Raw genomic sequence first — 26,990 nt, forward strand, 5'->3', positions numbered from 1 at the left:
GTCGATGTCTCTTGTTTTAGGTAAGGATACCCATCTTTGCATCGGTACTCCTTGGCCGGAGCACCCAGCTGCATTTCCACATCAGGTTGCCTGAACTTCCCTTGGAGTAACGAGGACAAACATTCCATCCTGAAGACACGAGGACTTGAGTCTACAGACCTATTCCTGATCCTCAGGCTCTGCGAAGACGTGCAGTTTTGCCTTGTGTGTTCGACCCTGGGCCCCACATACCCCTCCAGCTCCAATACCTGCCGTCATCCCCGTTCTCCCCCCCAGCCAGTGGGAAAGCCCAAAGACACTACACCAGCTACGAACCCACCCAGAAAAGGGTGCTGAGGCCCCCAAGGTAAGACAAACTCTTGGAAATTCTTCATCGGAGCTGAGACGGTGAGGCTGGAGGAAGGCTACGCATGAGCAAAGCAGTGGGACTGCATCCCTGGAGTTGTGTCCTAAGGGACTTTGCTGCTGGGCAGTGAACTATGGAGATGCTGAATCTTTGCAAGATCACAAGAGGGGCTTACTGCGATCTAGAATGACTAAACCTCCACATCTCAAGTGCTTCTTCAAGACCTTAATCCCAAATAGTATCCATCCTTTCCTTACAAGGATGCTGAATAACTCTATGCATATACCAGGTGATCGCACATTTGGACAATACGTATCTGTGACAGCTTCATTACTCCGCTTGTACATTCAGAAAAATGAAAAAGCCAAGTCACGCGGACATTTCTGAAATGACAAAATCAGGGAAGAACAAATGTGGCCAGGAATAAGCAAGGAAGCGGAGTTACCCAGCACGCTTCCTTTGCCAGGAGCGCGACCTTCTCTCTGCTGGGTAATGGCCATTCGTGAAAAGTGAACCTTGGCTACGTCCAAAAAAACCCTTAGAGGTGAAAGGAGATGAAGAGACACATGGAGGAAACATGGAGGAAACCACCCAGGTGGTTCGAACCTCCCTCACCTGCCGTTACGTGGCGATGGAGATGCGGGAGCGGGTGATAAGTGGTTTGTGCTGCTGTTTGAGTTGATTTCTAGTAGTGTCTTTTTTTTCAAAGGGATTCAGCTCCGAGTGCCCCATCGCTCAAGGGATGTCTGTGAAGAGCTCAGAGTAAAACTCTGGGAGAAGCAAACCCCATGAGAAGAGGAGCGGTGGCAGCGGCAGCGGGTTGCAAAGGAGGGCACAGACAGGGAGGTGTCAGACACGAAAAGTGCCGGGGAGAAACCAGGCATTCGCATTTCTCCTTTTTCAGGTTTTCTTTTTAAACTTTGCCCTCATTAAGGAAGAAATTTAAGGAATATGGAGACCCAGGTGAACCAGAAGGGTGACGGGAACTGAGCAGGGGCTGCCCACCACCGGGTCAGGGCACACCGTGCTCGGCCAGGATGGGGCATTTAAGGAAACGGAGATTTTGTTTACATGGAGGTTTGGGGAATTTCTCTGCCTCTGGAGATGGAGATGGGAGCTTGGTCCTGCTGCTTTTCCTGCTCCGGTCATCCAAATGCACCAGGCAGATTCCCAGGACCGGTCACCCTGGAAAGAGCCAGTCTGACCGGCTTGCCCGCAGCCCCACGAAAACCAGCTGCTTTCAACAACAGTTTAAAAACCAAAAAAAAAAAAAAAAAATCACAAATTAAAAAAAAGGGCAAACCAAGTCGAGTAAACCCGTCACAGGGAAGGAGCCGCTCAGCTTCATCACTGACTTCCCCATGATGCCTGGTTGAGTCATTTCACAGGAAAAGCATCCCAGTTGCGGCGGAGCGGAGGCAGGAGGAGCGGTGGGCCGGGAGCTGCCGGCAGCTCTGCTGGGTATCATCCCCCATCCCGATGGAAGCCGCCGGAGCGTTTCCGCACCTTATTTGGCTATTGCTGCTTGGCCAGAGCGAGGACTTTCTTACAAACAGTGGGAAGAGCAGCCCCGGGGACGCTTGGCTGCCTCTGACGCAAGAGCCTCGCCGGTGCATTTTTGACCTCGCTTTGCGTCTCGGCCGAGCATTGGAGCTCCCGCCGCCCGCCTCCCCGCACACCCACCCCGGGAGGGAAGGAGAGCCCCGGGGACGGCGGCACCCAGCCCCGGCCGGCACGGAGAGGGCTTTTCCCCATCCTCAGGGAAAGAGAAACACCGCAAAACGGTTTTAAGAGCGCGAGGAACCAGCAGGACGTGCAAATCAGCTGTACTAAAAGGTTACCAGCTCCGGCAGGGCCGTATTGAATTGCGTCAGCTGGGAACCTCATCCAAAGCCTTCGGGTCGAGAGTAACCCTTTCCATTTATTGCCCTATTGTTTCCCCGCTGGAAGAACACCCAGATACAATCTGCGAAAGCTTTGTTGTTACAGCTTTCCCCTGCCCTCCCAAGCCGTCGCCCCGTAAATTACGCTCCAGCCTCCAAGTCGGGGCGGGGGGGTGTGTGTGTTACATTGACAGGGATTAAGGCTCCGGGGGGGATCTTGGGGGGGGGGGGGGGCTCATCTGTCGTCCATCCTCCCACCGTTCAGAGCAGCGTTACCCAATTTCCCTCTGGCAGCATCGTAGAATTAATCATAGAATTATGGAATCATTTTGGTCGTAAGACACCTTTCAGATCATCAAGTCACCTTAGCCCAAATCCTCCGCGCTGTTTCTGGGTAAAAAACTGGTTTACTCCCCCCGGAGCGAGCTCAGGAAAGCTCTTATTAACACTTAAGGAAAAACAGAGGAGCAGCCCTTTATAAATAACTCCATTATAACAGCAAAAGTGAAAGGGTGGCAAGGCTTTATCATCCCCACTAAGAGGGTTTTGTTGCCTTCCCGACAGCAAAGATCCCGCTGCCATTCACAGCCCAGGACGCGGGAATGGCGCTCGTGGAAAAAGCCCTGGGCCAGCGGAACCATCCCGGAGGTCGCCGGGGAGGGCACGGCTTTGTCGGGATGTGGCTTCCCATGGCCCGGCACAGCGCGGGACATGTCCTGCCCGTCGCTACCAACCACCGCGCCGGACCTCTGAAGGCAGCCCTTTCCGTGTGGCGGTTTTTCAGGAAGCCCGGTTGCTTTGGCGGGATGTCTGTATCATTGGGTGGAGAGCTACAGGAAGCGGATAATATATATATATAATTTTTTTTTTGTACTCCATTTGCACCGGTTCAGCCCCGTGTTTAACGACAGTTCCTATTTCCCAGGTTCACCGAGGATGAGGATGGAGGGAACCAGCCTTGGCGCGGGCTCGGTGCAGGCCATGGGCTACGACACCAAGGTAAGGGGTTTGCCTGACGGGGAACATCCCGCTTACGAAATGGGGGCTTTTAAACGGACAGTGTTAAAAAAATAAATAAGGCACCGTAAAGGCAGCAGAATTGGGCAAGGCTGCCGCGGAAAGGCACAGCCGCCAGCGTTTGGGTCACCGGCTCGCCCGGGTGGCTCACGAGTTCGGCGCTGCGCTCGCCCCGCCACTACTGACCACAGGGAGGAGGGGAGCCGAGCCGAGCCGAGCCGAGCCGAACCCGGTCGAGCTCGGCCGAACCCAGCCGAACCCAGTCGGGCCGAGCCGAACCCAGTCGAGCCCGGCCGAACCTAGCCGAACCCAGTCGGGCCGCGCCGAACCCAGTCGGGCCGAGCCGAACCCAGTCGAGCCGAGCCGGGCCGAACCCAGCCGAGCCCGGCCGGACCCAGACGAGCCCAGCCGAACCCAGACGAACCCAGCTGGGCCGAGCCGCCCCCCGGCGAGTCCCGGATGTTGGAGCGGCCCCGCTTGCTCCGTCCTTCGCTTCCATAAAAGGCCAAGGGGCCCGGCGGCGCGGGGCGCGTTTTTCCTTTAATTTTATCCCCCTCCTCCTCCTCCTCCTCCCGCCGCCTCGCCTCCTCCTCCCTCTCCCCGCCCGCCCCTTCTCCCGCGGCGGCCCCGCAGGCAGCGGCTGGGGGGCGGCGGGGCAGCGCTGCACCCCCCCCGGATCCCGCCCCACCGCGCCCCCATCCCACCCCCCCACCCCCTCCCTCCCCGGGGCAGCGCTGAGGCGGGCCGGGCCGTGGCGGGCCGGGCCGAGCCGTGCCGTGCCGGCGGGCGGGCGGTGAGGCGCGGCTGGCGGCGCAGGAGGCCGGGGCCATGGCGCTGGACGGGATCCGCATGCCGGACGGCTGCTACGCCGATGGGACGTGGGAGCTGAGCGTCCATGTCACCGACCTGGGCCGCGACGTCACCCTGCGGGTCACCGGCGAGATCCACATCGGCGGCGTCATGCTGCGCCTCGTCGAGAAGCTCGGTGAGTCCCCGGGACCCTCCCCACACACACACCCGGCGCAGCACAGCACCCTGTCCCGGCGTCCTCCCCGCATCCCGACCCGGCACCCAGTACCCTGCTCCAGCACCCTGCCCCAGCTCCCAGGACCCTGCCCCAGTACGGTGCTTGAGCTCCCAGTACGGTGCTTGAGCTCCCAGTACGGTGCTTGAGCTCCCAGTACTCTCCTTCAGCATCCAGGACTCTTCCACAGTACAGTGTTTGAGCACCCAGCATCCTGCACCAGTACAGTGCTTTAGGTACCAGCATGCAGCACCCTGCTCCAGTACTCTGCTTTGGCACCCAGCGCCCTCCCAGCACCCAGAACCCTGCCCCGGTACTGTGCTTGAGCATCTAGGACCCTGCTCCAGTACTCTGCTTTAGCTCCCGGCACCCAGGACGCTGCTCCAGTACTGTGCTTTAGCTCCCAGCACCTAGGACCCTGCCCCGGTACTGTGCTTGAGCACCCAAGACCCTGCCCCAGCACCCAAGACCCTGCCCCAGCACTGTGCTTGAGCACCCAGCACCCCATGCCATCCCCCAGCACCCTGCCCACCCCAGGTCCCAGCCCTCAACCTGCCCAACACCCTGCCCTAGCACCCCGTCCCAGCCCCAGGCTGCCCTATGCACCCTTCCCAGCTCCCCCCAGAAGCCCTCGCTCCCCAGCAGCACCCATGCTCCCAGCCGGGTGCTGCCGCCTCCCAACTGCCTCGGCCCAAAACCACCCAAACTTTGACACCCCAGGGCCGGTTTGCCTGGGGGATGCCTCAGCCCCCATCTGCCAGCTGCTTTTGCACGCTGGATTTTACACCCAGATGGGAAACATCATCATTTATGGGGAGTGGGGGGGATTTTTGTGGGTGCTCTCCAGTTTACAGAACGATTTAATTCTGAAGTTGTAGCTGGCTCTGTGCTGCTTTGGACAAGGGAAGCACCTCCGAGGGCCCTTTGTGATCGTGGGGTGACTGACAGGGAGGAGGGGGGCTGGGGGACTTGGGGACACCGTGGTGTCTGGTGGCTTTGGGTGCGCACCTGGACAAAGAGCCTGTTTGTCTGGGACGCGTGGGAACGCGCGGCCAAAACCACCGGGATGGCGTTGTGGCCGGAGGAGCCAGCTTGGGCACGCTCCACACCAAAGAGCGAGCACCCCAAAATGCCGCGGGGAGCTCTGCCCTGCCAGCCCCCCCCCTCGTCTTTTTATCAGCTCTTTGTGGCTCGGGTGTGTTTACTCAACGGTATAGTCCGGGCTGATGACTGTAATTGCGCAAATAAAATACTAATTGTGAGGTCCCTGCACGTGCCTGCGGCTGTGGGAGTAGCAGAGCTGTCAGCTGTAGGTCCTGGGTAAATGCAAAGCCCCCGTGTGGCTTTAAAAATACCATTTTCCACCATGCTTAGGTTTTGATTTATTAATTATCTGAAGTTAAAGGAAGGAAGAGACGGATATAAATACGCTTGTTTCGAAAGGAAGCGAGCACTCGCATCAATGGGTCTCGTGCTGGAGATAGCCTTGACTCTCCGAAAACTTGATTTTTTTTTTATTTTTTTTTTTTTTGTGACGGAGCTGCGGAAAGATTAGCTGAAATTGAGCGCTTGGTGACTAGGGAGAAGAAAAAATAACAGCTTTCTAGAAATGAGAAGAACTCATCCCGTTGATCACGAATGGATAAGCGATGCTCCCCTCGGTTTTGAGCTGTGCTGGGTGTTGGGGCCAGGAGATGCCGGGGCCGTCTCGTGTGCTGAAAGCCGGGTGCCTGCACGGGGACGAAGCGCAGCGAGGACCTAAATTAGTGCCTGACGTAATGCGTCTCCCCCCTCTCTCTAAATGTGTTTGCCCGGATCCTCTCCACTTGTTAAATTAGGGATTGTATTAGAGGGAAGGAATGCAGCAGCCGCAGGCGAGGGGGAGTGGGGATGGTGCTCCCCGGGGGGGCTCAGCCTCAGTGTCCCCTCCCCGGGATGGTCAAGACTCACAGATATCTTCGGCTGTTGCCTTCCCTTTCCCCTTGGCTTTTGTCACTGAGCCAAGCTATACGTATTTAGTTCCTTTTAATCTTCCTGCGTGTCAGCTCTTCCAGCCCTCTCATTATTTTTATGGCTCTTCTTTGAGCTCCTGCCAGTTTATCAGGGTCGGGCTTAGCAGAGCGGGGTGGGGTGGGACTCGCTTCTCGCCCTCGTGTGCCTCCTCGGTGCCCTCCCTCATCCAGCGTCTGCCGCTTCTTCATCTCCACATGTATTAATTTTGCGATCTTTCCACGTCAAAACCCTTTCCCTGCATTTTTAACCTGTTCCTCCCCATCATTCCTCTGTCCCTGCTGGTGTTTGTTTCCCTTTTTTAACAACTCCCAGCATTAAAAAAAAAAAAAAAAACACCAAAAAAAAACAAAAAAAAACCCCAACAAACCACTCATCTTTTGCAAAGCAGACATTTTTTTCTGTGAGTTTTAAGGAAATGTCTTAAAAATAAAGTTTTCTTGTGGCACTGGGATCCCCTACAGCCTATTTCGTTTGTGCGTTGTGGGGGGAGGAAGGAAAGGAGGGTGGGGGGGGTTGCTGGCTCTATCCTTTGGGACAAACCTCCCGTAGGCTTTGTGCTGCCAGCAGATTTCTGTGGCCTGCCCAGGGTTTCGCTAAAGTTTAGGGCATCACTGTGAATTTGCAGCAGACCGGCCCCGTTCTGCTCGTAGGATGCTGGGTAGAAGTTCTTCAACCATTAGTGAGCAAGGAGGGGGAAAAAACGCCTTCCCTCCTCCCAGCAGCAAGGAGAGCTTGGAAAAGGGAAAAAAAATATAATCTAGATTTATGTTAGTATTTTCTGATGTTTGTAGGAGAAAACGATCGTGGTAAATAGCCCTTTGCCTTGGAGAGGGCTGGGGTGCGCGGGGATGTGTGTTGGGGCGCCCTGCCCGGAGAAGCTCAGGAAGGTCTCTCCTCTCTAATTAATTGCAAGGCTGGGTATCGGTAAATCTCGTCGACTCGGTCCTTGCCTGCGCAGAGCGGCTGCGGTCAGACTGTTTGGGAATAGGCAATTAAAATCTGTCACTAAGGCAGACAGGGATTGGAAAAAACCCAAGCGGCAGATAGGGATTCTGGTTACTCAAGTGAATTGCAATGACCTGTTCTCTCCTCTGTTATTTATCACCCTGCTGGATTAAGCCACTTCGTTAATTGAGCCGTGCCGTGTGCTTGGCAGAGTCATCTCTGAAAAACAGGCAAAAAAAAAAAACTGCTGAGGTTTTAAGAGCGGTAGGATTTAGTTGGTCCTTGCAGGTTGGGGTCTGTACTGGGAACTCCTGGTGTTCACCCAGGGTTTTTTAGGAATTTTGCCACTATTGACTTACAAAAAAAAAAAAAATGAGGCTTAAAATCACTGGGAGCAGAGGAAGGAAGGAAGTGAACGCAGGTTATTGTTGTTGTCAACTTTAGGCTGTTTTAAACACATGCAAGAAAAAAAAACAAACTGCTTTTTTTCAAATGTGCTTGGGTGAGCTTTGTGGGATAGAAGTTAAACGCAGGATGGGGTTTGGGGGATGCGCTGTGTGTTAGCAGGAATAAAAGAATAGCTGACAGAAACAGGGACGGGGGGACAAATGGTGGCTGGCAGAAGAATGGCTTAAGACAGATGACCTAAATGTGCACTGAGCAGATTCAGAAAGTCCATGGATAGAAGTTTTGCAAGGGAAATGCAGATTATTTTTTTTTTTTCCAAGGTTTCTTGCGCAGGCAGTATATGCGTGGCAGCTGGCTACAGCTGCGGGGACTCGCTGGGAGCACTGGGGGAGGAGTGAGCACCTTTAGGGGTTTGTGCCTGAGGAAAATAGGTAAGGGAATGGGGAAAAAAAAAAAAAAAAAGGCAGCTGTGATTGGAACTAACGATAATTGTTCTGGACCGAAAGGCGTTAGTGCTTGCTGCATCGCCCGGCCAAGGTGAGAGGATGGCTCGAGGTGCTGCCATGTGGTGACATCCCCATTTTATCCATCTGGGATGGGCGCATGGGCTGCACCAGGGATAAACGCCAAAGCAAGCCCCCTGCCATCATGGAGAGCGGCTGATAACGGCAGGCAGTGATGACATCTTCTCAGGCCTTGAGGTTTTTTGTGAATCACATCTTCGATAAGGGTTGGGACAGCTGGTTTAAATGCCAGTGTTCCCCTTGGCAGCTCCTCCGCTATCTCCTTTCCATCACTTGGGAGAGGGCGGGATGTCACCTGAGGACTGGGACAGGAGTTGTCACATGCAGAGTGTTTTGTTTTAGGTGATGTAGCACATTGAAGCGCATCAAGCTCTTTCTTTTGCTGGGTTTAGCCTGCAAATGTGTCTGGGATTCACCCCAGGGGCTCTGTTTGCCACTGGCTGGACTCTGCCCATGTTATCTTGCCAATGCTGTACTTTTTGCAAGATCGATTGAAAATATTAGTGTTCTCCCTCTAAAGTCTTTTTTTTTTTTCTTAATGGACCCCTTAAAGGGTTATGAATAAAACACCGAGAAAGTGCAGTGTCATTGATTTCCCCGGGTTTGTGTTTGAGGTTTTGCAGCGCTTATAAATGCTCTGAGCCATCCTGAGACTTGCTGGGGAAATTCTCTGCCTTGAAACTGGAATGAACCCTTTGAAACAGCTTAAGGCTACGTAAGAGAAATGCAGAGTCCTTGCCCCAGCCCATTTCTGTTGCAAACACGAGGCAGGAGTCGTCTGCAGGGCTGGCTTGCAGGTGACCTGCTCCTTTTGCTCTGGACTTCTCCAGGGACACTTGGGCAGGGGCTCACTAGGTGACCACATGCTAGAAGAGGTGAGAGGAAGGGTTGGAGGCTAAAGAGAAATAAAGGAAGGGGTTTACTGTAGCCACGCTTTCCAAAAATACTTATTTGAGCATCCATGCTTGGTGCCTGGAGTATGGTTGGGGCGTTTCCCTGGTCCGTGACACCAGGATGACAGCTGAGCATCTTCATTTGCAAGATCTGCAGATAACTTGTCTGGCCATCAGCTGTCGGTCGAGACGAGAAGGATGTTTTGCTGTGAAATCAGCGCTCGGTCACTCCTCAATATTGCTTTTCAAGTACATGGCATTCAGGAGAGGACTCTGAGTGCCATTTAATATGCCGGGAGGCTTGCGAGAAGCTGTTTGTGTTCCCTTTGAGGCAGGGTGGTGAGTGCTTGTCTCCCATAACGTGATAAATGGTGGCGGCGTTTGCTGCTGAGGGCAGCTGGGGCTGCTGTGGTTTGGGCAGGCGGGACTGCTCCGATGCTCTGCGCTGACCCCGTTCCACATTTCCCTTGGGGAAACCTCATCCCAGGCTTTTTAACAGCAAAACCTGCACAGGTGGGATGGTGAGCATAGAGGCTGGGGGAATCTGGCACGCTGCTGAGCACAGAAGTCCTCCAGCTCCAGAAACAGGCAGTGATTTTGGGCCGTTTTAAGGCAGAAGTGGTGCCCTGGAAGCTGCCGGGTGATGCTGCAGGCAGAGCTGCTCCCACTTCAACATCTCTAACGCAGATTGGATTGACGTATTGCACCCTGCATTGGCATATTGCCCCTTGATTTCATATTTTTGCGAACAACCTGTGCTGAATCCTTGTGCCCTGAATAACACATTTTTAATGGCATTTAAGTGAGAATGTGCAGGTTAACACAGATCTCTGGCCGTGCACATTGATCTGTGCGGGGCTGGCTCTGTACTTGACATCCAGCTTTTGCCTGCAGGAAGCTTCCATGTAGGCCCACACCAAATTACAGGATTGTGGCTCAAATAATGTCCTCTTTGTTAGCCTAAGTGGAATATTCAGCTGAACTGCCAATGGCCAGAGGAATTCGGGGCGGGGGTAGGTAAAAGCTGTACGCTGGCAGCTCCAAGCTGCGGTCACAGCAATTAATATTTATACCCAGAGTGGCGACGACTCTTTGTAAGCAAGAAAAAAAAAAATTAAATTTTCAAATTTTATTTGTATTTGGTATTTTAATTTATTTTAATTTTAATTTTTTCATTCTGAGCCATCCCCTTTGGTTCCAAAGAACCCAGCCGGTGATATGGATCTGGGTTGGAGCGGGAGGAGAGCAGGGCGGGAGGTGGCGGCAGTGTTCCCGCGAATACCAGAGCCTGGGTTTGTCGTACCACAGACAGGAAATTGTTGAGTTTGCTGCTCCCACCCAGCCTAAATCAGTAGTTTCCTCTTCCAGCTCCCTCAGGTTTCGATTTGACCTAAAGCACGCGGGGAAGCCGGCGTGGGGAGCTGCGCTCACGTCACTCCAAGGGAACTAAAATGATAGAAATTGTCACGTTCACACACTTCCCTTTATTATTTTTTTTATTAATTTCTTTCTTTTCCCCCCCCCATAGCCATCCTTTACTTTTCCCCACCCTTCTCCACCAGGGCTTGTGTTTCACCCAGGCATCTGGCTGAGTTTCTCTCAACTGTATAAAAACCCAAACAAATTGTACTCAAAATAGTTTAATATTTCTATGTGGAAGTCAGATGCCTCCGGGTGTCCCCTGGCAGGGATCTCTGAACCCTTTTTCTGTGCTGTTACATGTGTGATGGTTGCATCCGTAGCAGACACCGTCCTCCTCTGGGTACCAGGGTAAAATCGTGCCCCACCTCTGATTTTTGACTTCAAGAAATGGCTTTTTGTAGTTGTCTGTCTGCAGCTTACAGAGAGCTGCGAGTTTATGAGCAGCTTCTTGCAACCCCGCAATGGGACATTGTAAAAAGCAAACCAAAAACCTGGATTTTTAACCCTTGGTCTCTGATTATATGGCGGCGGGAAAAAAAAAAAAAAAGGATTGTGGATAACTGCATGAAATTGTGGATGTGGGGAGTGTTTACCCAGTTGGGAAAGAGCAGAGGGAGTATTTGCACTGCAAACTTCGGTTGTTTCAACATCACCAGTGACACAGCCATGGCAAGCTCCTATTTTGGGTGTTTGGGGGATTTTTTTAATTTTCTTTTTAGTTGTGGTTTTTCTTACAGACAAGGGGAAGGATGGAGATTTACAGGGCTCGTGGAGCTTGTGGCACACCGATTTCAGCCCAGCATCCAACCCTGGGCTTGGGGGAAAAAGTCTCATACTATTAAAACATCTGGAAGAAAATTCGTTTCTTCGTTCTTGCTCTGAAATGTGAATTAACAATAGCTTAGAAAGGGGCAGAGAAACAAAACCGAGCAAAACTTGTGAGCTGGTGGGGTTCGGTTCTGAATGTTCTCGGTGGCTTTCAGGGTTTTTCAGTTGTTGTAATTCTGAAAAATACTGAGAACCCCAAAATTCTGCTGGATGAAGAAATAATGAAGGTGAGCAGAGTTGCAGTAACTTAGTTTTCTTGCCCAGCTTTGCTTTTTGCACATTGCTCCTGTTGCCTGGGATGGAGCTTCCACCATACCTGGTGGGTATACTGATGGGGCAGGGGAGGAAAAGTACCCAGCAAACCAGAGGAAACCTTTATTTTCTTTTTTTTTTTTATTTACGGAGAACTGCGCTCCTGGGCTTTTCTTGCCCTCGCCCGTTTTTCCAGTGAGGTTGCAGCAACTCTGGGTGCTGCTCACCCTCGGGGGCCGTTCAAATCTGAACATTCATCGGGAGCTGTGTGCGTGGCGTGTCCATGTGCCAGCATTGGTCCCTCTTCTGACAACCAGGTGGGATCTTGGAGACCTCCAGTTTTTGGTAAAACGTAGCTGAATTTGGGCAGCAGGTTTGGAACAGCATTGGGAAGGGGGTGCGTGTAGGCAAACAGGGGCACCAGCAGTTGCATAAACCTTCTCCTTTATAATTTTAGCTGGTTTTTAGCTTGCAAAAACAGCTCGACAGCAACCAAAAATTCATCTTGCCAATTATTACATTTTAAATCTCTTACCAGCTGATTATACATGTTTGTTTGGCGATTGTTTTCTTTTTTTTTTTTTCCCCCCCTCCCTTCTCCCTGCAGGCGTATGTACTTTTTGGAAGGGTTAATTGATGAAACTCCAAATTAAATTAGAAAGTCTGCATTTTATGAAATTGCCTGGAAAGAGCTATATCGCTGTCTTGCTGAGCTTCCCCTCCTCGCTGATAATACACAGAGCTTTGCTCAACACGACATCCGGCTCAAGAGCTGTCTGCAGCAGAAATAGTCTTCTCCTCCGCCCCACGTGTCCTGCCCTACAGCTTTTCTGCCCGAGCTTGGTCGCGTGATGGGTGAGATGGACCCAAGCTCAAGGTCAGAGGTCTTGAAGCCCTTTAAAAGCGTGTTGCGTGCGTCCACAAGCTTGGGCTGATAGATGCAGAAATAAATAAGAAAAATGGTGGGGTTTCATCCTTTTCCCCATGGCATCTCCCTGTGGCTCTGCAAAGGACCTAGGGCAAAGACCAACTTCACCCCAAATCTTGCTTTGCCCCAGGAGCTCATCCCAAAACACGTATGAGGGAAGGCTGGTGGCATATGAAGTGGTTTTGGCTGCTGTCACTGCTGTGGAGGGACAAAGCTCTTTTTCCTTATGCTCTTCCCCAGAGGGATGCACTTTGGGTGCAGCCTGGGTGGTTTGGTGTGTCCCTCTCCTGCAGACCAGGGTCCCATCTGGTCTGGAGGAGAGGGACCGATGCTGGCTCACAGGTTTGGTGTGGGGTGAGGCTGCCCGAGGCATCTCAAGGGTTGCAAACCTTGCTTTCTAGGGGGCTAAGCTTTGTCAGAGGATAGCCATCATTAAGGCGCACTTGGGGAATTGCCTAGTGAGACTGAAGCTTCAGATGGGAGGTTAGGAATTCAGGTTGCCCATTCCATCCTCCTTTATCTGCCCTGCGCATCCATCCTGCCAAACGTCCTTTGGTTCTGTTATGGGGTATGATGTCTTTTTGGCAGGGACTGGCTCCCTTACGCCTTGCACGTTGTTGGGGATGAGTCAGGACTGCAGACCGCTGGCACTGTCACCCCGGGGCACTTTTCCTTTTTGGTGAGGGAAGGGAAGCGTGATAGATGGCTGGAGGGTGAGGGAGCGCCTGGGCTGATAGTCAAGGCAGTTGAGTTCTCCCTGGGGAAGTGGTTTTCCTTCCTTCCTTCCTCTGCCGCTGTGTTTCTGTCCGATGCTTCCTATTTTGTGCTGGATGAATCATGGAAACCACGCTGCTTAATTGAGTTTTCTGCCATTTCTCCTGATTCCACAGGAGGCAGGGAGCAGCCAGTGAAAGCCTCCTCTGAAGGGGTGCTTGATGTGTGTGGGGGGGGAAACACAGGGCAAAATCGGGTTGTAAAGATCCTGGTTTTATTTAAAAAAAAAAAAATCCATGCTTGCTTTCGTTTATTCCCTCCCGTAGGAAAATGAGCAAGCCAAATTGCTGAGGGGAGTTGGTGCAGAGATTTAAAGCAAGTCTGCACGGTGCTTGCAAAGACCTTCCCAAGCCGATTGGCACTTCTTAGCATGGGGGTGTTGGGGGGTGGGTGCGAGTGAAGGTTGGCCCCCACTTTCAGCTCTGCTGGAAGATTTCCTGACTTTCAGCTGGGTTTGGCATCGCTGCAAAACTGCTTTCCTTGCCCAGGGGTTTAAATGGCGTTGGGTATAGATTCACGTAGCAGGTGAGCAGCTCGGAGAAACCCATAGACCTCCTGCTGCAATAGATGCTGAGAAATAAAATAGATTTTGTTATATATATATATATATATATGCATGTGTAATAAATGTATGCATAAAACCATAATAAAAGCCTTTAGGGCAAACACCATATGCTTGGTTCACAGGTTGTGGTACAGATTGCCTGTGCCTTTTCCGTTAGTGGGATAGCCTCAAATGCTGCACGTCAGAGGCATAAAGCAAATTTTAACGGGGTTTTGCTGTTCTTTCCACAGGCGAGTGGCATCTGTTCAGGGCAAAGGTGCTTGCCGGTGTGGCCGGCACAAAATAAATCATTTCAGACCTAGGAGGAGGAGGAATTTGTGTTTCAGTGCTAGCAGGGCAAGTAGTAGATACTGCAGTGGCATCTTAATGAATTAAATTTCCAAGTGCTAGTTGAGTAATGCTATTAACACTGAAAAGAGCTTCCTTCCTAGAGTTTACTTTAAAAAAAGAAAAAAAAAAAAAAAAAAAGGGTAACTTTCAGGCTTGTCGGGATTTGTTCTTCTCCCCAAAGTGCGGACCTGGCTCCGGCAGAGATGATCAAAGGCTCAGCATCCCGCGGGTGGAGGAGCGAAGCCCTGCACTGCCAGGAGCAGCATTTCGGGGGCATTTGCATTCAATATATCAGCCTCGCACTTTTGCAAAGATGCTCATCGACAGCATGGGCTTGTATAGCATCCCTTCTCTGCACGTGGGTTATAAAAGAATACCAATGATTTATTAGAAACTGGGCGGTAACATTTCATGGGGGCTGCGTACACAGTGGGCTCTTCAGGAGGAGGCGTTGGGTTTGAGCAACTAAAAGATTGACCGCTGCACTTTTTTGTCACCTATTTGACCCTTCACTTACGGTCCCTGCCCTGTCGTGAAGTGGACCTGCCCTTGTAAACCTCACTTATAAACCCAATAAAAGGACGATTCTTTTTCCAGCAGTGCGGCATCACGTTCCCACATTAGCAGAAGACACTCTGTAATTTTTCCGAGCAAGGACGCGTTGAACATCTGCATTCAGCATTGCGTCCTCATGTGCTCAGTGTCCTCCACAGGCTGGTTGGGTTTTTTTTTCTTCCTCCTTTTTTCATTGCTCGTGAATAGCTCTCTGCCACTCCATGGCATGCTTTGACGTCAGGATTTCGCGGCGGTGAACCATGAGCGTGTCCCCTGGCATGCCGGGACAAGAGGGAGGTCTCCTGCACTCACAGGAGTCACAGTGTTGGGAACAAGGCTGCTTTTGTCCATATTTTCTAATTATTTATTTATTTTTTAACAAGCCAAACTATTTTTCATGCGAGAAACGTTCTTAAATTTAAATTCTAGCACGGGTCCACCCTTTTTTTGGACACCTCCGTGGGTGTGTGTAGATGTTCTCTTGAATATTTGTTCTCCTGAAAACAAAGTAGGATAAAATAGCGGTGATAGTTGCTCGTGGTGGTAGATATAGGAGAATTTGAGGTACCGCGTTTTATTTACCTGTGGGTAAGTCCCTCCTGCAGGTGGTTGCTGCAGGGTGGCTGCTGTACACTATATTTTTCATAGCCTGTGTCAAATACTTATGGGGCACGCGATTAAAACCCCCTATTAAATCTCATTAGAACCAAGAGCATCAGATTGTTGTGGCTGCAGCTTTATTACAGTAGTCTGATAATAATTTCATAGGATATTTATCTCTGTGTTTCCAAGTATAATTTTTCATGTGTCGTGACCGGAGGCTGGAAGGATTTTTGTTCCGTTTTGAACTTTGTTCTGCAATTAAATCCCCGTTGGGAGGAGGAGGGCAGTCTGTTCCAGTGTGCACCATGCCCCAAAAGACTCAAATCTGCACTAAAAATTAGATTCTGCCACAAGACAGCAACTGTGTCACACAGCAAAAACCCATCAGCATTTCTGTTGGACTCAAGATAAATGAAAACAGCTCTGTTTTTTAATTTATGTATTTTTTTTTTTCCATAATTGTCCTAGAAGGAGTGGCTTTGGCATGTTTAAAGGAATCTGTTTTTAAAGAGATCGGTATGAGCAGTGAGGAGGTGATGTCCTGTCCCTCCCCATAGGGAGCAGTGGGTTCAGCTGTATAGATGTATATGTGTCTTTGTGTATGTATTTACACCCATAAAATACTGATAGAGCTATGCGTGAACCCATATTTTTATATATAAATATATATATTTACATTTGCATGTATAAATAGATATTTGATAAATATATTACATAGACATACACATATATATTTTTTTTAATATATATATCCCTGCATCAGCATCCGCAGATGTGGGGAGGAAATGCAGCGGTATTTGATGATTGTATCAGTAGTTTCTGAAAAGTGAATAATATTAATGACCACGAGAGCGGGCACTGGCTGGAGCGAGACTTTCCGCAGTGCTCTTGGCTGTAAAACCCTTCTTTATTCTTGCCCTCCCCCAGGCCCTCTGTCCTGCCCTGTGCACTGGATTAGCCATTTTTTTTGGAACTTTTGAATGTGTCGGGAACATTTGTGATAGTCTCTGATGTTTCTAGTGATGTGAAGATGTGCCTTCAGACCTCATTAACACGCACCGCTTGGTAGGACGTGGAAAAGGAAGACCTACTGGAGCAAACCACATGAGGTTATGTGCGGTGATTTTTGGGATTGGGGTTGGTTTTTTTTCCCCTCCCCTCTTTTTTAACTTTTAGTCTTAAATTGCTCTCGTTTTCAACTTTTTAAATACTTCTGCCTTGCTTTCCATGCCCGGTGGCCGTGCGGTGCATCCCGAGGAGAGGCTGCATCCCATCCTAACCAGCTCGCCCAGGACACAGTGGCACTCCCCGGCTATTTATTGCTGGAGGTCTCTTCCCCCCCCGGCCTTTCCTTTGAAGGAGTTTTTCTTCCCCACCGGCCTCCCGAGAAGGGTGTGTAACCAGCCAACACCCAGCCTCTGGCTCAGAGAGCCCCTGGCCGCTCCTCCGGGCTTGCGAGCACTGGATTAATGCGTTATCGGCAGGTATTTGAGCTTAAAGGTACTTTAATCCCCCAACTGCCTCTCGAGCTGTCTGCTGCCTGCAGTCAGGGTTTTAAACGTGCTGTCCACACTGTTGTGTTTTTTTTTTTTTTTCAATTAAATGTGTATTGCATATTAATTTTTTAAAAAGTAATGCAACCCACTTTCTTTTTTTTTTCTTCCATCCTTACAAAAAACCCTCGACCAATTCCAGCCCATCTCCACCAGACTCACTAAAAAGCTGGAAAGTTGTTTTTTCTCGGTAGTTTACCAAGTTAAAAAAAAAATAAAAAAAAAATCACTTTTTGCAAGAGGAAGTGCTTGGCTTGTGAGCTGATTTCAGTCTTTCCACCATATCTTATATATATCATTTATACATACGTTTGTGTGTGTGTCTGTATAAACATATGTGTGTGTATATATGACACGTATATGTGTATATATATTTTATATATGCATACATTTTATGAGTGTATATATGCATATATTTTATATATATGTGTATATAGATATGATGTAAATTTGTGTGTGTGTATATATGTTCATATACATTATTTTTTTTCTATATATGGATCAATTTGAGGTTTTGCGTAGGTAATGGAAAGGCATTTTACTACCTCGACTTCCCAAGCGTGACTAGACCAGAGTGGGAATAATCATCTTTAAAGGCACCGCTGGGGAAGAGCCAGGACTGGGGAGGGCTGCGGTGCTAATTCTGCTCCTACGGAAAAACAGCCGGTGGGATGGATGAGCTTTGGTTCTGCCGTGTTTTGTACTGGAGGCGAATGATCCTTTCGTATTGCTCCCCCGGGAGGGCTGAAGACTTGAATCTGTTGTTCTAAAAGCCATCAATTTTAATTAAGAAATGAACCGAAACCTCTGCTTTGTCTGCATCCGCTGCCCCTCCTAAGGTGAAAAGTATTGCAGGGGAACCCAGCTTCAGCTGCAGATCTTTAGTTCCAAAAATCAGACAAAAAAAAAAAAGAAAACATGATGCAAACCAGCCAGGCTTACAGAAGTTGCCGACGTACCTACCGAAGCTCATGCAGGAGCTTGCTAATAATCTGCCTCCCATGTTAAGGTGATGGACGCGTTCGCAGGCTCTTTGTTGTCCTGTGGATTTAATCAGGGATGTGTGTGTGAAAGGGGATCTGGTGCTACCCCACGGGAGCCTTTCCAAAAGGTGGAGCCCATCCCTGCTGGAGATTCCTGCTGTCCAAATACCAATCTAGTGGGGTCTTACCGTGTGCTGAGAAGTGTTGCGGGGGGAGTGGGGGAAAGAGGTTTATTTGGTTGTGTCGGGGCTCTTCTGTTCTGAGCGGTGCACGGAAGGAGGGCCCGTCTGCAGTAGGGGATATCCCGAAATAACAAGGCAAACACAGTGTTTATATAACGCCGGAGACTTGTATACTATTGCTCGTAAGTCCTAAGCTCTGCACGGAGAGCCTGCCAAGGGACGGCAGCGTTTCTGAAGAACGGAGGTTCAATAGCTGCTGCAGAAGCAGAGAGGGAAAGGGACTTTTTAAAATCCATGGATCGGCAGAGGGGAAAGTGTTTGGAGCAGCCAGCTGCTGGGATAAATGGGCCATCAGGCAGAGCGGATGGGGCTGCCTCAATCTTCTTCGCACTTCACCGAAATTTGGCTTTGCTGTTGAAATGGTGATTGTGTACGTGTTTGTCTGTGCAGTAGCAAGCCCAGAATTAACATACACTTCGTATGCATCTCAATTAAGACTTATTTCCTGCTGCTTGAATTCTAGATGTGAATTTAGTGGTAGCTGTGGGAATAAAAATCTGCGATTGTAATTATGCTGGACAAGCTGGTGCGATGTGACTGCGGCAAGGCACCGGTGCGAATTGAAATGATGTTTAAGGCTCAAAAGACTTTACTGAGCAGCTCTTCATCTCTTCTGATAATGTTCTGTCCTTGCAGAGGTCTCTGCAGCCGTCGCGGTGATTTCGGATGCCTCTTGCCTTTGCGCGACTGTCTGAACAGCTCTTCAAGGTGGATGGCGAGCTTGCTCTGTGGGTTTTGCTGTACAAAATGTCCTCAGCATCGCCCGCGCTGCGTCTCTGCCTCTTGGCACAGTTTTGGGAGGCAAATGCAAAACCAGGTTCTTCCTCAAAAAAAAAAAATCACAGCTGGGTCCCCCAGCCTTCCTGGGGCAGCCAAGGTTTCGGTTCAGGCTGCTCAGGGAAGTGGGGGAAGCGGGGACCGGGGATTATTTTTGATGCTGGGAAGGAAGCGCTGTGCTTCCCTTTCCTGCTGGGCTCCCAGAGCTCCCCGTCCCCTCTGCCACTGACAGCTCCAGCCTCCACGTCTCCACAGCCTTCACCTGGCAGGTTCCTTGCCTAGAAGGGGAGCATCCGTGGCAACGATTTGCCCTAGCAAATGTGTGCAGCTCATTTCCAAGGATCCCTCTGTGCTCTCCTTTGCCCAAGACGACCGTGGTGGGAGGATGCTTCTTTATTGCACTGAGGACACCTAAATCCTGGTGGCTCTGGTGTTCTTCTCCCCCTGCCGTGCAGGAATCAGCCTGATTTAGATTAATATGGGTGGATTTTCCCACCCCACCGAACAATTCTGTTTCTTTTCCTATTTGCTTTGATTGAGGTGCTGATGAACGTTTGCCAGCTCTGACCGTTTCTGCTTCTTTGCGCGACAGTGTTGCCATAAGGTTGGTGCACTCCATGGCTGGAAGCAGCAGCTCGGGGATGTGCAAGGAACATTTAACGGCTCAGAGGAGCTTCTGGATCTACAACCACCTCTGCTGAGATTTGCAGCGTGGCTTTGGACCTGTAGTAGCCATCTGAATTCAAGGTCTGGGATCTCTGAAATGAGTTTGCGGTGCTTGGAGACTTACCCAGGCTCTGATAAATATGAAACGGCCGGTCCTGCAACTGACAGTAGTAAATGGGAAAAGACTGAGCCAAAATAATCAGCCTTGTCATAAAGCTGTAACCCTGACAAATCAGTAACTCGTGAATTGGGACCCTGGTGAAGGTTTATAAACCTTTGATCAGATTTAACCAGGCGGTTGGTATCCCCTGGTGTGCCGGGATTGCTCCAAGCCCTGGGTCAGGCCGGCTGCCTCGCAGAGCACCAGAGCTTTTCTTGTCAACGTGTTAGAGTTAAACTCAACCCCACAACTCAGCTGCTAAACATTTGCCAAACTCTTTTATATATAAACTACCCCGTGGGGCAGCCACAGAGCTTTACCTTTCTGGGTATAGCCAACATCTCACTGTTAATTCAAAGCGTTAATTACTCTCAGGCCGAAAGACGATGCTGTGCATACTTGTGCCACGGTCTGAAAGGTTAATCTGCAGCGTAAACTCAAATCCCCAAATCTGTTAGGGATAAGTGTTAGTGATTCAAAATGCGTTTTTTTTTTTTCCCTCTCCCTAGACTTTCAGTGCTGATCTGTTCAGCTTTCAGAAGGGCAGGAGTTGGACTTCATTACCAAAGTCCATTGTAATGATTTCTCAGATTTTTTTGAGAGTAGCCAAGGCTTGTGCAAGTTTGCATGCTTTTCTATATTTGGTTTTGTTTAATTTGATTGTACAAAGCTGTTGAAAAGTCTAGATGAACATTTCCACTTTTTGGCTGCACGATTATACCATTATACCAGGAGTTCAAAGAAGAAAAAAAAAAAGCTTCTGCTGGCTTTTCTCAGTAACTCTGCGTTCGAGATCCCATTTTCAGATACGGACAGAAAAAAGTTTATTTGTCACATTGTTCTCGCCTCGATTAAGATCAGAAGTGACTCGTGGGGATAGTCTTCTTGATGTCTGTCCTGGAACGTGTTCCTCGGTACCTTCAGCCTGTTTGGCTGATGTTTCTGCTGGGATTTCGCTCCTGGACTCTGCTGGGTTTGCCTCTGGCTGGTGCCCCGCCATGCACGAGCGTCGCTGCCGAAGGACAGAGGAAGGACTTGTTGCAATAAATGTCAGCTGGCAGTTTTAATTTGGGTTAAATTCGTGTTTCGTGTCGGGAATCCAAGATCTGAGGAGCATCTGGAGCTGAAAACAGAATTATTTTATTGCTTATGCCTTAACCTGGAAAGTGGCTTGCTTTCAAGCTCCTTTTTTTTTATTATGAAGGTTAAAATAATCCTCATACAAAGTCCATAAGCTCAAAACTTGGTGGTTGCTCTATCATTTGCAATACCGAGTGCAGAAGTGTCCCTGTAACTTGTCCTGCAGCCTCTTGAGGTTCTCGTGTGCATGCCCAGATGACATCCTGTGGAAACATTTGGTTTTTCCTTTGAAACAAGAGTTTCGGCTGTCCGCACTGCTCTCACTGTTGATGCAGACACCCCTCTCAGTCAGTATTTTTGGAGATGGTGGGTTTAGGCAAATCAGAGCTTTGCAAAATGCACCTGCAGCGCCTGGATCGTTCCCTCCCCATCTCCTTCCCTTTCTCCTGCACGGTGGGGGGACATTGCACCGTTAACGCCAGTTGGTGGTTGTTGGACTGGAAGATGCTCCGCAGGAATGGCAGGGGGCTGCAAGGAGAGCAGGGCAGATGCTAGCAAAAAATATTCCAGGAGTTAGGGAAAATATTGCCCAGTGGCTGTCTTTTGGAGTTACCACCATGCTTTGGTTCCCTAAATGCTTCCCAACTTGGACATTGCCTTCAAAGAGCCCGTGGTTATGTCCCTGCTGGAAGGAGGCTGTTGGGTTTTGCACTGTTGTTCCTTTGGGAAGTAACTTTTAGTTTCATTTGGGAATTGTGCACTTCTGCTTGTACAAACTGAAAGACCTGGAGAAGACAGCACTGAATTCTTCATGCAGACCTCCTCCTAGTTCTGCTCTCTTGTGTGTGCCCAGGCGCTCTCCTTTGGGTAGCACAGGTTTCCTACGTGGTGGGGATGGGAAAACCTAAGAATGAATAGTTTAACTGAAAAGCTCGGCAAAATCCATCCCAGGGAAGGTGATGGGTCGTTTATGACCCCCTTGGCTTCATGCCTCATCATTGCCAGGCTGAGTGATCCACAGACACATCATGTCTCACCCTTATTCCTCTTGGGTTTTTTCCTATTTCTATTTCCAAGGTAACTTCTAGATGCTATTGAGTACACGCAATTATTTGTATCTGAAAAGAGCTGCCGGCATTTTTGGATCGATAGTTGCTTCTTGGTTAAATGCATTTAAACTTCTGCTTTTGTCTTTTGAAAGCTAATTCTGGTCCCGGTTTTAACTGGTAAAATGCTGTCTTTGTTCTAGATGTCAAGAAAGACTGGTCGGATCACGCGCTGTGGTGGGAAAAGAAGAAAACTTGGCTCCTTAAAACGCACTGGACGTTGGACAAATACGGGATACAGGCTGATGCCAAGCTCCAGTTCACACCTCAGCACAAGCTGCTTCGCCTTCAGCTGCCCAACATGAAGTACGTCAAGGTGAAAGTCAACTTCTCGGACAGGGTCTTCAAGGCAGTTTCTGACATCTGCAAAACGTTCAGTAAGTAGCGAGTGCCGAAAGCCGCCGGTTTCCAGCTGCCGGTGGGGAGGTCATCGTTTGTTTTGGCTTCTGCCCGTCTTTCGGCATGTGTGTTCATCTCATAAACTTATTAAATTAATGTTATTTTCCAGCTTCAAACACCCAACAGTCACTTAGGCATCAGGCAGCCTAGGTATCCACTATTTTTCCCTTGCAAATGTAATGGTTTATGTGTAAATACTTAAATAACACGACCAATCATACCGCAAACGTGAGAAGAAATATATTTTTTGTGCTGAATTCTATTTTATAGCAAGGCTATTCTCAGTTTGGTCTTAGGCGAGGTGGTAGCAGCCCTGCATTATGTTAAAGCTGCCAGTGTTGGGTCGTAATTTTTTTTTTTTCCGCAAATGTATGTGCTAGATGAAAAACCAACCCTGAAATAGGAAGCCTGCCAGCTCTGTGGGTTCTCTTTCAGTGGAAAATCATATTAGAGATTAAGTGATGATGCTTCACTGTAAAACTGTCTGGTGGAGGGAAGGAACCGAGTCTCCCCTTCTCCTCCCCAACTCCTCCTCACGCTCCTTTCCCTTGTTGAGGAGAGCCATCAGTAGAAAGGGTGGATTATTTCCTACCAGGTACACAGGGCTTGTCACAGGCTGCTGCTTTTGTGCATTGCTCTTTACCCATCTTCACAAATTTCTCCTCCCAAAAGCCGGTGCTTCTTTCTCCTCTGTGCAAAAAACCACCCCGAGAGGTGGTAACTCCGCTACGAGGAGCTCATAAGTACTTGGTGTGGGCTCCGTACCAGTGTCCTTCCCGCTTGCTCCCCTCCAAAAGGAACCTGCAACCTGACCTCGGCCGTAGTAAATCTATTTCTGCTCTCAAAAAGCAGCCAGGGTTACTCTTGGCTGACCCAGTTATTTCGCGAGGCAGGAAGAGCTCAGCCGTACGTGCGATGTTACGGCGCATCTGTGGTTAGGTCGGTATATATAGCCGGTTACAAATTCTGCTATTTCTTTCCTGTGTGTTTTTTTTTTTTAAATATAAATATTGGGCAATTTCTCCTTAAAATAGAAAAGGCTTAGCCAGCATTATTTCCCAGTCGATTTTGCTTCCCCCCGCCCCGTCTCCTATTGCCTTTTTTAATGCCATGCTAGACAGAGAGGTCACAGGCATCTGCGTGGTTGCTGATGAATCTTTCTAGCAGTGAGTCACGTCAGGAAATTCTGATACGGTTAATCACGTAAAAAGAGATCTTTCTCTGACGACGCCGAGCAGTCAGAACCTTACATGGGCTTGAAGCAGCTATTTATTCAACTCCAGGGCTCTCAGTGTATTTATGAGCAAACCAGCAGAATAATGCTAATATTTAAAGATGTGGAAGGGGAAAAAGCCGCTCGGATAGCTGCAGCCCAGCTGTGGTGGGAGCTCTTTGCAGGAGACGGGGGTGGGGGACGCATCTGTCTAGGGTGGTTCTGACTTGCCTCCCGTGGTATCCGACCTTCCAGATTTTGGGGAAAACAGGATTTTTACTGGAAACCTCACTCTCCTTTTAGTGACTCTTAATAGTGAGGATGGACGGAAACTACGTGGCCGAATACAGCAATGAAATCTTGTTTAGCCCTTGCCTTTGTGTTTACCGGGGGACAGATGTTCAGCAGAGCTGCGAGGAAGACGGCCACATCGGCTCAGCATCAGCTCGAGGGAAGACGGCGTCGGGATGCGGGGATGTGGCAGTGCTGGAGCTGGAGGGGCTGGGAAGCTTTTCCCTCGACCGCAGAGGTGTTTGGACATAGATATAATAGGTGTATTTGGATGCTGTATGTACCTGTTATATATACAAAGGTATATAAGGCTAAATACACCTTTTAGATACACACCTGTATATAATAGGTGTCCGAATACACCTATTGTATCTGTATTCCAGATAGCTCTGTGGAACAGGGAGGAGCTTCCCAGTGGGATGACATAGAGATTATTAATATTTTTTGTGTGTGTATATATACATATCTATGATATGTAGGAACCAAAAGCTCCTTGGGTCAAACACCAAACCACTCAATGCAAATCCCAGTCGCCGTCCATCCTTTCTTCCTCTGTGTGTGACCTTGGTGCTGTGCCGTGGGTCAGGCACGTCCTCGAGCGTGCAATCCCAGAGCCGAGCACTGATGGAGGCAGGAGCTAATCTTGGCCGGGAGGTCACGCGCTTGCTGGGCGAGAGGCTTTCTGCCCTGCAAAATCATCCCAGGGCCGTCATGCTGATTTTTACACAGGGCGTTTCGTTCCTGGAAGGCATGGGGATATCTGCCCCGCACCTTGGTGCCTGCTGCAAGCTTGCCAAAAATTAGAGTGGCTGTAGGGTGGTGGGGTCATCTTGGCTTGGGGAACTTGCGTTTTCCTTTTTCTCCAGCACAACCATCTCTTGGGGTCTTGCAGACCGTGCTATAACACTTTCCCAACCTGCCTCTTTTCTCTCGTTGTTTTTTCTCCCTCGGGTTAGTGTTTATGCTGCCCCATTTTTCTCCATTACTTTTTTCCTGCCCTTCGCAGCATCTCTGCACAGGAAAACGTACCCTGTATTAATCATGCTAATTGTCTCCCCAAGGAAAACTCAGTAGATATTTCAACGCAGAAGGGGAAAGAATTATTCCCTGCTCTAACAGCATAGCTCTTGTCTCTGAAATCCCTTGATTTCTAAAGTTAGGGTCCAGTGTGGCGTGGACCGATGTCCAGCAGAGAGAACTGTGATTGTGAATTGCTCCTATTTTGGCTACAACTGTTTGCTGTCTTTGCCCCAGAGCATTTAATTACACACTTGAGTAATTTTAGCATATGGCATGATTAATGAGTAATGTAAGTAATTCCTCATGTTGCCGGGACTGTAGCTGGTTGTGTTTATAAACTCCTCTATGTGGAAGCAGGAACACACTTGGGTGAATTATTTAGGGTTGTGCCTTTTCTTATTTTCCCTTTAGAGGTGTCACCTTTGCGGTGTGTGGTTGCTTTTTAAAGAAAAGTCTCTGTTCTTATGCAAAGTTATTGCAAAGGGCAGCTCTCGCCATGGCTCCCGGGGGGCAGCTCGGAGGTGTCTGTGGGAAGACGCTGGAGCCTCTTGCACATCCCTCGCTTCCTTGGAGGTCGTGCGAAGCCAGAAAAAAACCCGATCTCATTCCCAGTGGCTGGATTGCAGCCCCTCCATTCCCACAGCAACCGGTTGGGAGGGTTAACAGCAGGGATTGACCCTTCCTGCGGCAGGAGCAGGCAGGAGGAGAGGAGCCGGACGGTGGATGGGATGGGCAGCCCTCACCCGAAGGGTGGCCTGGAAGCCTGCCCGGAGGCAGCTGCTGGCAGGCAGCGCTGGCCTGAAGGGCCAGCTTTGATCTGCAATTAAAGACCAGAGAAAGAGAAAGTAAAACTTCACTTATGATGGTTTTTTATTTATTTTATTTTTTGGAGCGGCAGGGGTTGGTGCTGCCTTGCCTGACCGGCAGCGGGGCGCAGAGGTTGGGATGGGATGCTGCCTGCGGGCCTCCCGCTTGTCCCCCTCCTCTCCTTGTCCCATTGCAGAGATGTTTCTGCCCAGCAGACAGCCCATCAAATACGCAAATGCAGTTTGATGGGTCTGCAGTCAACACTTTATTGGCATGGGTGGGAATATCCTCACTGGAAAGTGGGATTTGCGGAGACAGGAGATGTGGCTCCATTGCAGAGCTCCCACTGACCCATCATCCTACGAGTGGAAAAACCCCCTTTTTCTCCACAGCGGTTTCATCTGATTCCAGGACAGCGGATGCCTTGCATCTGCTCATGCCCTGAAGCTGCTTCCTCACAGCATCCCCTTTCTCCTGCTGCTGCCTGTATGTTTTTTCCATGTGTCCTGGGAGCAGTAAGGGACTCCAGGCAGGATCCGCTGCTGCTGTGTGGGCACGTGGGAGAGGAAAAGCAAACAGAGAGATGCAAGTGTGAAGGTTTTTTTCCCATGCCTCGGCGTTTCCTGCCCCGGCGATGCTGCTTCTCATGGGGAAACTGTTGCAGAGCCACAGGGCGAGGGGAGATGCTGTGATGGGGTAGAAGTTTGCATCCTCTTCCTCTTCTGGCTATGAAGATTTGGGGCCTACGCTGTCCTCCAGCCTGAGCAGAGAAGCAAGGTTCATTCCAGTTGATGCTGGGGGGAGCTGGGAGCGCCGGGAGGAGGACATGGTGCCGGAGCTGGGAGGAGGCAGCTCTGGGAGGAAGCTTTCCAAAATTCATGACTGCTCCCTCCCTTACCCGCCCTGAGGCTGTGCAAGAGGAAGAAATTCCCTTCGGGTCATTTTTTTTTTCCCCCCAGAGGCTGGGAGGGCATCACACCCAGCTCCTGCCTCGTAATCCTCAAAGAGCTTTGTGTGAATTAATCACCTGTTTTGGAAAATGAAGTCTGGGGAGCATCCTGTGTTGAGCAGCCAGCAGTTTCCGTGCCCGCATCCCGTCTCGCTCCAGTCCCCAGCTCCCTGGGGGCAAGGGACGCCAGGAAATTTGGACCCCTCTTGCCTAGGGTAAGGGTGGTCCCATCCCGGGGAGATGGTGGGGCTCAGGAAGAGGGGACGGGATGCGGAGAGTCCTGCGAAGGTGATGGGCTGCTTCCGCTCGCCTCTCCTGGGCCAGAATCATGAGGTGCCCGCAGCTGCGTGACTGATAGGAAGGCGATAGCCGGTCTTCCTTGCTTCAGCCTCCAGCCACCGAACGCAACCTGAGGTGACGGTGGCATTTGGGAG

The 26,990-nt window shown here is 50.0% G+C and overlaps 1 protein-coding gene across 5 annotated transcripts in view; it reads left to right on the top strand.

Moving 5' to 3' along the window:
- The first annotated feature begins 2,033 nt into the window (after positions 1 to 2,033).
- FERMT2 (FERM domain containing kindlin 2) overlaps positions 2,034 to 26,990 on the top strand; it is a 51,256-nt gene continuing 26,299 nt past the window's right edge. For 4 of the 5 annotated variants that reach the window (XM_074583527.1, XM_074583529.1, XM_074583530.1 and 1 more), the window contains exons 1-2: positions 3,933 to 4,231; positions 22,021 to 22,254. In XM_074583527.1, coding sequence (XP_074439628.1) covers positions 4,075 to 4,231; positions 22,021 to 22,254 — 391 coding nt within the window. In that variant the 5' untranslated portion in view covers positions 3,933 to 4,074. Of the gene's footprint in view, positions 2,183 to 3,154; positions 3,229 to 3,932; positions 4,232 to 22,020; positions 22,255 to 26,990 lie in introns of those variants that run through there. The other variant, XM_074583526.1, reaches the window with a different exon arrangement.

The sequence above is a fragment of the Larus michahellis genome, chromosome 4, assembly GCF_964199755.1.
Source record: "Larus michahellis chromosome 4, bLarMic1.1, whole genome shotgun sequence".
NCBI lineage: Eukaryota > Metazoa > Chordata > Aves > Charadriiformes > Laridae > Larus > Larus michahellis.